Below are 13,975 nucleotides of genomic sequence, written 5' to 3' on the forward strand. Positions count from 1 at the left end.
TATCTACGTGAAGTGATCAATGTTAGTTTGGGGAAGGTATAGGGAGTGAAATGAAAGAGACTTGGCATAGGTTGTGGTGACTAGACTTGGAAGATCCAGCTGGGGTTAGAAGGTAATATGTTCTATTGGAAAGAACATGTGACTAGGTATCAGAAGACAAGGGTTGTCATCCTGGTTCTGCATCAACCATCTGTGTGACCTTGGACTAATCACTGGGCCTTAGATTCTGTATCTGTCAAATAAGGGAGTCAGACTAGAGATCTTAATGGATCCTCTTTCTACCTACAATAATTTCTCTCTTCCCCAGAATATTTATCTCTCTTTTCTCTTTCCTCTCTCTATCACTCACATTCAGTCAAAGATTCCCATGAAAGTCAAACAATGGAGTAATGAGGAGAGGTTGAATATGTTCTTTTTAATTCAGACGTTTTGCCAACTCCATTAGGCTTTTTCTGGTGTGTCTTTAGCATTCTGGGTATATGGCCTTATTTTCATGGTTAACACAGAAAATGTATTCTAGATTAAGATCAAACTAGAGATAACTAACAACTTCATTAATTGGGATTGTGTTTAGATTTCTAAGTTCAAGTCTACTCATTTGTTAGTTTTAATTAACTTCTCCGAGTTTCATTAAAGTCATTTCATCTGTCCACAAATTATAATGGGTTGGAATTTTCATAGCTATGTTTAATTTCATGTCTTCCATTTTATCTCAGGAACCCAAGTTTAGCTAATGTTTTCACAGACCAGTGGATATAAAGCAAGGTACGAGACTCTCACTAGAGCTGGCAAATGATTATCCTTTACAATGCATATAGAGAGGATTGTTATTCATTAAGAGTTTTTATTGTGGACACTAGCTATTTTTAGGAATTAGCTGGAACATACAAAACCAATATCAAAACTCTCATTTTAAGAGGAAAACTGTCAACAACACATTAATCAAACTTCCATTTCTGCTCTAAGAAATTGCTAACATGTAATCAACCTTTAATACTTGTATACTCCGAATAAAGCTCCAATAGCTAATTTATCCACTTTTAGCCATCTGTAATTCTAGTCAGTTTCAAGACTAATGAATACAACATTTGTCAAGGCAAAAAAAAAATCCTAAATCTAAAACTTCAGTCCTTGGTGCTTAAAACAAATTCTTCACTTCCTGTCATGGCTGGTTTTACCTTAATAAGATTCTTAAGGGCAATAATTGGTTCAACATCTCACTCAGAATTAATAAGGAAGGACTGTGTCAGTGTTTTGAAAAATGTAAGTAATAAAAAAAGGGGGGGAGAAAAAAATGTAAGTAAAACTGCCATGGAGATATACTAAACACCTAAATCTCAATCCCTTCAAACAAAGTTACAGGCTTCTACTTCCTTCTGTCATCAGGAACCCCAGAAAGGCATGAATCAAATACTTATCAGGATTCTGGTCAAAGGGAGGTATAGAAGAACAATACTTTTATTCCAGGTATAAGACACAATTGAGAATCAACTACCACTGTATTTTAGTGAAACATGGTAAAGTGAGCAGGATAAAAACAAGTATGATTTTATAAAGGGATCTAGAAGTTCTTCTTCAATTTGATTTCACAATTACATAGTTAAGATAAAAAAAGTGGCAGCCTAAGTCAAACACAAATTCTAGGCACACATTTATACAGGGTGAAAAGCCAAATTAAGGGGGCTATCCAGATGACTCTAGTGAGAACATACAGAAAATGTCACTACTACTGATTTTGTTTTTAATTGGTAGCTCCAGCTAAGTTACATATTTTAACCCTAAATATGCAAATGTCTATTTCTTTCTCTACTTTGTACATAACAAGACAACTAAAGAGTTTGCTCCGATAATAATTTTTAATGACTTTGGTCCAGTCACTTGACATGATTTATATTTATGTTTCTTGCACTGAAAATATAAAAGGCAGATTCATGATCTTTAATCACTAGATCAGTCTCAGAACTCAGCTAAAGGTCAAAGCCCTGGCATGGCTTTCCTTCTCAGAACCCAACTAAGAGAACTTCTATCCGCACTTACCTTGATATGAAACTCCAGGTTTTCATCCATAGAGTAAATATGATCAAAGATATCATGTGCAATTCTTGGGATGATTCCCATAAGTTGATGGTCATGCAGCTTCCCCTAATGATATGAAAGCAAAATGGAACAGGTAAATTTAGAAATGTATATAGAAGTTAGGGGGGAGAGGTAGGGGGTGGGGTGGCTGTGTGTGTGCACATGTGCAAGTGTGCGCCTGGGTTTCTTCAAACATACCTTCCCTACATTGTAGCACTTGAAGGACTGGCTATAATAGCCTAGTGTATCTGTTTGACACTGAATATGAACAAAAGATGACATCGAATAACTGAGTGAATTATTAGTAATTTCCACCAAAAATTGGCATGTTTGTCAGTTTCTGAAACATAAGGATAAGAATCATTGGGGAAGCTTAAGTTTTGATATTTTTATTTAAAAAAAATTTAAAAAAAAGAAAAATAATAAGATTCATTACTTTAAAGACACATCTCCTATATACAAATATAAGTCTGGGAAAGGCAGCAGGAAAGAATATTTTAAGAGTTTCAGAAATTGACAGGATTTGTGCACTCCTGGAATAAATATCTTATTCTAAGACTGCAATAATCAGAAACGATAACCACTGACATATTTATACACACCAACATTCTGTATTGTCTGAAATAAATACTATAGTTTCAAAGATTTTCAAATCCTTTACAAAGCAACTTGAGGTGGTCTATGTCTCCCCTCCCACAGAGTGAACAGCTTTGTTTGGAGAGAAGGCATGACTCTAATCTTCTTTAGCTACTCTTCCCCCTCCTCCTCATCCTGTGGGGACCACGAGTGTAATCAGGAGCCACTGGCCATGTGTCCTTTAGCAAAGGGGTAGAACTAGATAAACTCGGCCCAGAAAAGGACCAGAACACAGGTGCATCTCCACACATGTGGCATTGGATGGACCCTGTCACACCAACAAGACTGGGAAGACTGTCATACCATGTGTGGGTACTGAACAATCCTTGAAATTTTTTGCTCCCAACTGCTCTAGTAAACAAAGGATTATTTTCACTGGGTGACCCAATACCTAGAACTCTCTCCCTCCTCCTCTCCTCTTCCTCATTTCCCTGGATTCCTTCAAGTCTCAGCCAAAGGCTCACCTTCAGCAATAAGCTTTTGCCAGTCTTCCTTAATCTTAGAGCCTTCCCTCCTCCCAAGTTATCACGTGTGTATCTTGTTTGTGCATAGCAGTCAGCATGCTGTCTCCCCCATTAGACTGTGAACTCCTTGAGAGCAGGAAATGCTTTTTGTTTGTCTGTCTGTCTTTCTTCGTATCTGCAGCACTTAGCCCAGCATCCGCTTGCCCCACAGTAATTCACTGTAGGCAGTGAGAGCCACAATTCCTCTTGTAACATTCAAGACTCAGACAGCAACCACCAAACCAAGACCAGCATTAATTCAATGTCTGATGCCCTCTCTCTCAAGCTCCTTTGTCTTTAACTACTTTGAATTTTATTCTCTTTTTGCTTATTCCTCCTATACTTATATATTTCCTTGCTGTCTCTCTCATTAGAATGTAAGCTCCTTTCCAGTAGGGACTATTTATGTCATTGTATTTGTATCGCCAGTACAAAGCACAGTGTCTGGCACATAGCAGGCACTTAATAAATGCTTGACGTTTGATCAAATGATTGATGTTATTAACCCATTTCCTCAACAAGCGTTTGCTGGCTTGATTTGATTAGGATAATTTGAAGTTCAGGAAACATGAAAGTACTTTCAGGGGATAATGAGAAAAAGACTTCTCCTGGACCACAGAAAAATTAACCAACTGATTTAAACCAACAAAAAATAGTGCACAACATCTTAGCGTCTGATTTCCCCCCAAAGATGAAGAGAGCTGACAGTGTATATTTTCCTTAAGCTTTTCCCATATTTTCCCAAAGTGACCTGAGAGTCTAGTAGTGTATAAAGAAAAGTAAACCCAATATCTATTCCCATTACCACAGAATAAAACTTCCTTCGTTCCAACTTGACTCCCATCCCACAATCTCTCAGGCAGGAGAAAATGTTTCAAATCATCAAAGAAGAGAAGATAAGGCAGCCAGTCAACTCATCCAGGAATCAATGTACCTCACTAAAAGCATTTGACAAGTAGAGGTTCACAGCCTAATAGTGTGACAAGCAAAGAAGACTAACGAAAGTGGATATATTTGGAAATTTGCTAATTTTAATTCTCTGGGCAGAATTATTATGTCCCTGCAATGCCATGCTGAAAGTAAAGGACACCATAGCAATGTGTCTATCTGTCTAGAGCAGGGATGCTTCTTAAAACTTCTTCCAGGGGGCAGCAGTGGATAGAGCACCGGCCCTGGATTCAGGAGGACCTGAGTTCAAATCCGACCTTAGATATAACACTTACTAGATGTGTGAGCCTGGGCAAGTCACTTAACCCCCACTGCCCAACCAAAAACAAAACAAAAACAAAAACAAAAAAAACAAAAAACAAAACAAAACAAAAAAAAAACTTCCATTCAAGACCCCTTCAGCGCTTCTTGAACTGTGGGTTACAAGACCACATGGGGTCGCAACCCACAGTTTAAGACGCTCCAGTCTACAGGACTCCTTAATAAAGTAAGATCTAGGCTGGAATTGGGGTTGTGGGGGAGGTAGGTGGGAAATTTTATCCAGAGCCATACCCTGAAAAAGAATGACACTACTTATTTCTTCCCTTCGGCAGAAGCACGTCAGACTGCCTCTTCGTGAGCGCAAGCTATAAAGACGTGAATCTCCACGTACTACTGTGTCCTATTAGGCCTAATACTAATATCATGGGTTTAATGCTTTTACTGAAAATCTTCCTTAAATGCTTTGCCTTAAGGAGCTAATCTCTCTAATTTTATGTAGGCTTATACATTTCCCCCTTCAATGGAAGTAATGGAATTATTACGGGATGTTAGCCCAAAAGAGGGTAGGAATTAAAACTGAATATTGCCTTGATTTGCATGTGACAATTCTGACCACTTTTGGGGAATTAACATGCCTCCCTAAAGTCTTTTTAAAAATAAGTATTTCTAATACTGAATATAAGTGATTTTTTAAAAATCCTACTCATAAAATGGTATAAACCCTGCAGATATTTTGATTTAATTACATTCCAAGTTAGTGGATTACTCCACTATTCTACCATCTGTGTGGGCTGAGCCTGTAGCTTCCCAGGAGGCAGAGAATACTTAATTAGAGAACACCACCAGTGATTAACCCCTCAGAAAGGGGGTAGGTTAGACCATACCCAGGAAGGGAACTGAAGAGGAACAGCAGCACATCATTACATGAAACCCCTTCGAGCTATCCAATAAGCACTCTATTTTTCACAAGCCACACTTGAAATAAATGTTGTTCTAATTCAAACCTTCAACCCACAGGGACAACCGTGGGATGGAATGAGCAACCTGCAGTCCAGATTTTTAAACTCAGAGGTAGAATAGAATCCAACTCCTCCTTTTCATTCTTGACAGGCAAACGGTACTGCTTTAGACATTCTTTAGCTTTCTGTGGATTACAAAGGGATTCTACCCTCAGAGAACTTAAGGTCTTTTAATGCTATTTGACTCTCTAGACCAAAAGCAGAATCTGAATTTAGGCTATACCTACAGTCAGTTATTTTTTTTAAATTAATGAGTAAAGGAAAAATTACTAGAGTTAGACATCAAAAGATGTAGGTTTAAGTAAACTCCACAGTTCAACAGCAGTTCAAGTAACAATTTCTCTGAGCCTCAGTTCTCTCATTTGTATAATGGAGTATAGTTAGACTTGTATTATGTACAAGGATAGATAGTTCAATCTATGTACTAATCTATCTAATATCTACTATAGTACTACTTATATTTAATGCTACCTACTTAATATAACCACTGTAAAGATGAAATGACAAAACGAAAATGACAAAAAAACACCATGATCTCACTGAGGTAGGGATATCCCCTCCTCTAATACAGATTAAAATCCTTCCATACCTTAGTAGATTATTTCATGAGTTGCTATGGACAAAAAAATTCATCATCTGGTGGTCAGTCTTTCAATGATATGACTTTCCAAATTCAGCTGGGTTGGTCGTCTGGCAGTAAACAAATAATCTTCTATCTCTTGGACTAGATATTCTCTAGGGTTCGTTTCAACTCTAATGATCCAAGATTATCCCATGATGAAGTCTTCCCAGATTGGTAGACCTACCAGAGCTTATATTCTACTGGCATAGCTTTCAAGAATCCAGAGTCATGCCTCAAGGAAGTATTATGATAGGACTATAGTGGAAGGAAACACTATATTGTTGTTCAGTCATTTCAGTTGTGTCCAACTCTTTGTGACCCCATTCAGGGTATCTTGGCAAAGATATGGAAGTGGTTTGCCATCTCCTTCTCCAGCTCATTTTACAGATGAAGAAACTAAGGCAAATAGGGTTAAATGACTTGTCCAGGGTCACACAGCTAGTAAGTGTTTGAGGCCATATTTGAACTCAGGAAGATGAGTCTTCCTGACTTCATGCCACCTAAGATGCCCCTTCACACTATATAAATATTATGATTATTTTTTTCTAAAACAAGTTTCTAGCTTGGGTAGGGGTCTCTGAATTAGTCAATTACAGTTTAAATATTCTATTAGATTATATCACAATTAAAAAATAGAAAAGTCAAAAGTGCTCTATCAAATAATAATCAGGAAGATCATGAGGATGATAGCTAACATCTACACTTAAAGGTTTGTAAAATGATTTCCATACATTGTTTTATTTGATTTTCATAATTCATAGGAGTAGGGTTATCTTCTTACACTCCATATTCTAAGTGAAACATTTATGGGTAACTAAACATTTAAGGACTGTGAAATCACCATCTCACAAGCTAAAACACTTCTGGAGCAGCCTGGCCTAGCTCAGCAATATTTTCAGGAGATGACTATAAATGAGAAGACCTAGGCACAAAAGATGAATCTGACACTACTCCTTGTGAGCTGAATTCCCTCAAATTTTGTTAGTATTGGAGTTTTAAAACACAGGACTGAAAACTGTCCAATGACATCCCTCCCAATTCCCACCCTAAGCAACTAGTAAGAAGTGTCTGAAATTTAGGATTCAAATGGGGAAATACCATCTAAACACTGACCACCACCCTGCAAAGAGAATCACACAAGTTAATCACAGAACTGACAATGTACCTGAAAATGTCACAATATACCATGCTGTCTCTCTACTGCTGTGGTGTGGCATTTTTTAGGTCATTTTCTTAAAGCCAATCTTATTATGCAGATGAAAAAACTGAGGTTCAGAGAAATTAAATGACTTGCCCAAAGTTAGGTGCTAAGTGGTGGAGTTGACTTACACCCACATTTTCTGACATTGAAATCTAGTATTCATTCCTTAAAACGAGGAAACTGACTACAGCTATATCCTAAAATCAGATCCTGCCTTTGGTTCGGAAAGCCAAAGGCTGTGTTTATTTAAAATCCAGAGAAGAAATCTGCACTTCAGGATTCAATGAAAGTTTCAATTCCATTCCTTTATCTAAATAAGTGAAATGTTCTTCCCTCTCATCCCTGCTCTCAACATCAATGCTATGGTCTTACCTCCATGGTATGGGTTTTTCCTGAAGAGGTCTGTCCATATGCAAAAATAGTCCCATTGTAACCTTCCAGTACATCTGCAAGAAAGGAAAATAAATGTACAATCCAGTTGTTTCTTTACTTGGTGTAGATTGTTAAATTTTATGTCATATTCAGCATACATTAGATTCTCAAACTTTTCAAGACAACAGAATATTTAAGAACCAAGTAAGAAATATTAGTACCTGCCTTCTCCTTCTATTCTGAAGACCAAAATGAGAGGGGAAATGGATTCAGGTTCTAACCTGATGAACCAAGGAATGAGGAGTTCATGAGAATGAACCGAGAAGTATTTTCTAAGTAAAGCTCTAAGATCAAGAGCTTGGAAGACACTCTGAAAGACCTTTTGAGGCCCCTTCTACAACCAAGTGTGCATGTGTATGTATGTAAGTCATAATATATTTATCATATATGATAAGAATATATATACTAATATAATAAAACTATATATATTTATTATATATGATAAGGATATGTATACTAATATAATAAAGCTATATATACAAATAGGATAAGGCTATATATATTTATTATATATGATAAGGATATGTATACTAATTTAGTAATTAGTATATATTTATTATTTATATAATTAATATTTAATCATTAATTAAATTAAAATTATATTAATTAAATATTTATATATATTTATTATATATGATGAGATATGCATACTAATTTAATAAAGCTGTATATATACACAAATAGGATAAGGCTATATATAGTTATTATATATGATAAGGATATATATACTAATGCAATATATATTAACGCAATAAAGCTGTATATGTATTCTTATTAGATCAGCCAAAATAAAGTCACAGGTGCTTTGAGTTTCTGGAGGACCACGCAGAATAAGATTTCATTCCTGGGATTTGATCTGTTTAGAATATTGGCTCCCAGTTAGATCCTTAGGGAATTCTCCTGTGAAAGTCCACACAAGAGCTTCCAAAGAATGGAATTCTTTCTGGGGCGAGGTAACAAGAGGTTTCAGTCTGTATAACAAGAAGCATGGCAACCACTGGCTGAGAGACCAAAAGGAGCTCTGACTTACATGTGAAAACCTCCTGTCTCCTCCGTGACAGTACTAGCAAGCTAGCCGGGCACATTAGCATCAGGATTTTTTTAAAAAATTATACAATGAGGGTGCTCACTGTGCAAACCCACACACACTGCAGGCCCTCTTCCATTTCACACAGGGAAAAGGAAAGGCACATGGAAGGAGGATGTTTTTCCTGAAAGAACTGAGCTTATCTGCAGGAAATGTTTCAAAGCAGCAGAGGTGATTAAAATATATTAGTAGTCCTTTTCCCCAGTTACTCTCAAATGCATACAAATATCTCAGAAAGTAAAAAGAAACATAATTATTCTCTCCAATGCCAGCTAACTTCACCTATGGAGAGGAAGTCTTAATTTGCCAAAGGGAGGGGGTAGGGGCAATGAAAGAAATCAATCAGGCAGGAAATCAACTCAATCCATTTAGATGACCAAATAGCTTTTAAGCCTCTGAGAGCTTGATATTATTTCATGATGCTGATTCAGATTTCCTATTCTGAAAGAGTCATCTTATTGATCCCAGGTTGATGGGCTTTGGGCTAAGACAGGAAAGAAAACAAGAGTTTTCGATTGGAATGACAGGGTGAGAGGGGAGAGAAGGTAATGGAGGAAATTATGTACAGAAGAGAAAGGAGAGGGGAGAATGGACAGGGGAGAGGAAAGGAGAGAGAACAAATGCTTGCTAGTTACAGGTAATAAATAGATCTAACAATCATGTGGTTTGGGGACAAGGGAAATTTTAAAACCTAATTGTCCACAAGAGCTTACGGCAGGCTATAACATTTTCACGCTTCTCAATCCTTAAGAGAGTTCATCTGATGATTGGGAGCATCAGGAGCCTATAAAAACACAGTATTAGGGCCATGGGCCCTATCTTCTATTTTCCTTACAATTTTAACTTATTTATGAGTAAATTTCTTTCATGCTCCTTAATTCAATTAACCAATCAGCAAGCACTGGTGTACCTGCAATGTACCAGGAACTAAACTGGTGGATTCATGTTAGTTTGTTTGGCCACTTTAAAATCATAACAAATACAGGAACTTCAGGGGGCAGAGCCAAGATGGTGGAGTAAAAGCAGTGACTTGCTTGAGCTCTCCCCCAAACCCCTCCAAATACCTATAAAAAATGGTTCTAAACAAACTCTAAAGCAGCAGAATCCACCAAAAGACAGAGTGAAACAAATTTCCAGTCAAAGATAGCCTGGATGATTGATCAGAAAGGTATATCGCGCCGGGCAGAGAGAGAAGTGCAGCTTGGCGTGGGCGCGCAGGCCTCAGAGGACTGAATGGCGGGCAGCTGTGGTGGTTTCCAGACTTCTCAACCCATGAACGCCAAAGACAACTTAGAAGGTCAGTGGGAAAAGTCTGTGACTGTGGTGGTGAGAGAAGAGCACAGGATCCCACCCCCATTCCTTGGGGCAGCGGCTGCTTCCTGAGCTTCGGGCCCACAGAATGAGGGGGAATCGAGTGGCTGATCAGAGGGGGATTGCAGGGATCTCTTTACTGGTGCAGGATTCTCTTGCTTTGCCCGTGCTTTGATCTGGGTCACAGTTCCGGGTGGCGGTCCTGGGGCGAGGAGAGGCACTGGCATGGTGGAGCTTGTAGTGGCTGTGGAGAGGAAACCCTCCTCACAGTTCCAAGGCAGAAAAGAGTGCTCATAGACCAGAGCACAGGCCAGGAAAGGAGTAAACACCTTGACCCTGATCATAGAACCTTGGAAGAACTGAAAATTTACAGGTCCCTAGAGGTGTCTCTGAAAACAGCTGCACAAAACCCCTGAAGCTTGGGACAGTACATTCTCCACACTGGAAACAGACTCCTACCTTAACAAAGAGTCTATAACTCAAGTAATCGGCTGAGATCATGAGCAAGCAGCGCAAAAAGAGTCAGACTATATTATCTTACTTTGATGATAAATAAGATCAAAATATACAACCAGAAGAAGACAACGAAGCCAAAGTTCCTATATCCAAAGCCTCCAAGAAAAATATGAATTGGTCCCAGGCCATGGAAGAGCTCAAAAAGGATTTTGAGAAGCAAGTAAGAGAAGTAGAGGAAAAACTGAGAATGATGCTAAAGGAGACCCCAAAAAATACTGATGAAAATAACACCTTAAAAAATAGCCTAACCCAAATGGCAAAACAGGTCCAAAAAGCCAATGAGGAGAAGAATGCCCTAAAAAGCAAAATTGGCCAAATGGAAAAGGAAGTCCAAAAGCTTACTGAAGAAAATACTTCCTTAAAAATTAGAATGGAGAAATTGGAAACTAGGGACAATTTGATAAATCAAAGCACTGTAACACTAATCCAAAGGAGTGAAAAAATAGACGAGAATGTGAAACATCTCACTGGATAAACAACTGACCTGGAAAACAGATCCAGGAGAGAGAACTTGAAAATTATTGGACTATCTGAAAGACATGATCAAAAAAAGAGCCTAGACATCATCTTTCAAGAAATTATCAAGGAAAACTGCCCTGATATTTTAGAACCAGAGGGCAAAATAGAAATTGAAAGAATCCACCGATCACCTCCTGAAAGAGATCCCCAAAGGAAAACTCCTAGGAATGTTGTAGCCAAATTCCAGAATTCCCAGGTCAAGGAGAAGATCTTGCAAGCAAGCCAGAAGGAAACAATTCAAGTACTGTGGAAACACAATCAGGATAACACAAGATTTAGCAGCTTCTACATTAAGGGTCCGGAGGGCATGGAGTATGATATTCTGGAGGGCAAAGGAGTTAGGACTACAACCTAGAATCACCTATCCAGCAAAACTGAGTATAATCCTTTAGGGTAAAAATGGTCATTCAATGAAATAGGGGAATTCCAAGCATTCCTGTAGAAAAGACCAGAGCTGAATAGAAAATTTGACCTTCAAATACAAGACTCAAGTGAAACATGGAAGAGGTATACAGGAAAGAGAATTCATAAGAGACTTATTAAGGTTGAACTGTTCATACTCCTGCAGGGAAAGATGATATTTATAACTCATGAGTCCTTTGTCAGTATTAGGGAAGTGGGAGGCAAAAAAATTATATGTACGTATAGATAGATAGAGGGCACAGGGTGAGTTGAAGATGAAGGGGTGATATCTGGAAAATAAAATTAAGGAGTGACAGAGGATTATACTGGGAGAAGGAGAAAGGGAGAAGTAGAATGAGGTAAAATATCTCACATGAAACAGACAAGAAAAGGCTTTTACAGTGGAGGGGAAATGGGGGAAGGTGAGAGGGAATGAGTGAATCTCATTCTCATAGGATTTGGCTTAAGGAGAGAATAACATACACAATGGGGTATGGAAATCTATCTTACCCTACAGGAAAATAAGGAGGAAAGGGGACAAGAGAGCAGAGGGTTGATAGAGGGGAGGGCAGATTGGGGGAGGGGATAATCAGAAGTAAACACTTCTAAGGAGGGACAGGGTTAAAAGAGAGAGTAGAATAAATGGGGGGGTAGGATAGGATGAAGGGAAATATACTTAGTTTTTCACAACAGGACTACTATGGAAGTGTTTTGCATGACTACACATCTATAACCTGTACCAAGATGCTTGCCTTTTCAAAGAGGGTGGGTGGGGAGGGAGGAAGGGAGAAAATTTGTAAAACCATATGTTAAAAATAAAATTTTTTTTTTAAAAATCATAACAAATACAGATGTATTTGTAAAAATGCTCTAGAAAATTGCAAGCAAAACATAGATTTAGAACTCAAAGGGGCTTAGAGGTCACCTCATCCAACCTTTTCATTTTGTTTGTAAGGAGAGGGGGCCAATGAGTCACCTCATTCCACTTAACTGTAATCTCAATCAGGTGAGAACATATAGCCACTCATCAGTCAAAAGTGTGAACAAGGCTGGGGCATCTTCATTGACTCAATGAAAGACATTTCAAGGGCAGCGACAGGAAGTCTGGTTTGACTGACAGACTTCTCCATGGCCTGTGGGTTGTGGGTAAAATCATCAAGAAGAGGGTTCAAGCACCTAGAAGTTTTGTGATGGTAGCCTTCTAGCCAAGCCCCTGAGAAGGAATTGATTGGTGGTGAGGTGGAGAGAACCTGGACCTTTTCCCCACTTCCCCACCCACTAAAGGACAACCTTCTACATTTCTGAGGGTTAGAGGATTTTTGGACTTCCTATAAATGCCTCAGGATTCCAGAATCTCTGGAAGAGCTGACTCAGTGTCGGTAATGTGAGCCAAAAACAAAAGATATAGAGGAATAACAACTTTAAGACTCTGCAAAGAGACCAAGAGAAAAACTACGCTACGTGTAAGGGGAGCTTCAGGGATACCTCATGAAGAGAAGAAAAGCATTCCTAGCAATCAAAAACTGTGAGTTATCACTTGGCCACATGTGCTCTCTTATGCCCACATTTCCAATGTGTTAGAAAGAGAGTATATCAAAGTTTTCTGGGGGGATGCTTCCCAGCAATTATTTTTACTATACCATCTTAGTAAATGTTCTTTTCTAAAAAACTAAATCTGGGGGCAGCTAGGTGGCCCAGTGAATAGAGCTCTGATCTTGGAGTCAGGAGGACCTGAGTTCAAATCCAGCCTCAGACACTTACAACTTAACTAGCTGTGTGACCTTGGGCAAGTCACTTTACCCCCGATCGCCTCACCAAGAAAAAAAAGGGGGGGACCCAAAAAACTAAAAAACTAAATCTGTCTGACTAATAACAACTGGTTAACTATGGGGGAAGCACACTAGCAGGGATTTAAGAGATACAGTACTAGAAAACCACCACTCCCTCCATGCTTTCTGGGTCCTTTAGAACCCTGAGGGGAAAAGTAGTAGCAACTTGAGCTCGGGACATCCATCTGACCAGTCAGTGCCGGCGTGGGTGGGGAGTGTAAGCCCAGAGTATGCACAACAGATGGAGCAAATTAGTGTCCTCCTAACTCTAAATTCAGGGCTCTTTCTATACTGTATTTTAAGTCCCATTTCATTGTTTTCAGGAAACACTGATTTCAGAGATGGGCATAAGCTACACTGCTACAGTAAACATGACACAATTTGAGTTCAGTGTCAGACATCTTGGTTGCTGAACTGATTTCTGAATTAAAGCTGTTTAATCTACAAAATCAAACCTTTCCACCAAAGTGAAATAGGATCTCTTCAACTTGAATTACTCCTAAATAAAGTAGAAAGAAATCACAAACACATCTTCACTGTAGTCCATTAGCTCAGTTGACTGGGGCATTGGAGGAGGAGTCAGCATGTCCCCTCCTTCCCACGGCCACTTCCA

At 38.7% G+C, this 13,975-nt stretch overlaps 1 protein-coding gene across 1 annotated transcript in view; it reads right to left on the reverse strand.

Moving 5' to 3' along the window:
* Positions 1–13,975, reverse strand: part of KIF5C (kinesin family member 5C) — a 206,568-nt gene that overhangs the window by 99,848 nt on the left and 92,745 nt on the right. The window contains exons 3-4 of the mRNA XM_027835641.1: positions 7,639–7,712; positions 2,038–2,142 (exon numbers count right to left, since the gene is read on the reverse strand). Of these exons, the coding sequence (XP_027691442.1) occupies positions 2,038–2,142; positions 7,639–7,712 (179 nt within the window). The remainder of the gene's footprint in view (positions 1–2,037; positions 2,143–7,638; positions 7,713–13,975) is intronic.

Source organism: Vombatus ursinus, unplaced genomic scaffold (assembly GCF_900497805.2).
Source record: "Vombatus ursinus unplaced genomic scaffold, bare-nosed wombat genome assembly UNPS02014816.1, whole genome shotgun sequence".
Taxonomy (NCBI): Eukaryota; Metazoa; Chordata; class Mammalia; order Diprotodontia; family Vombatidae; genus Vombatus; species Vombatus ursinus.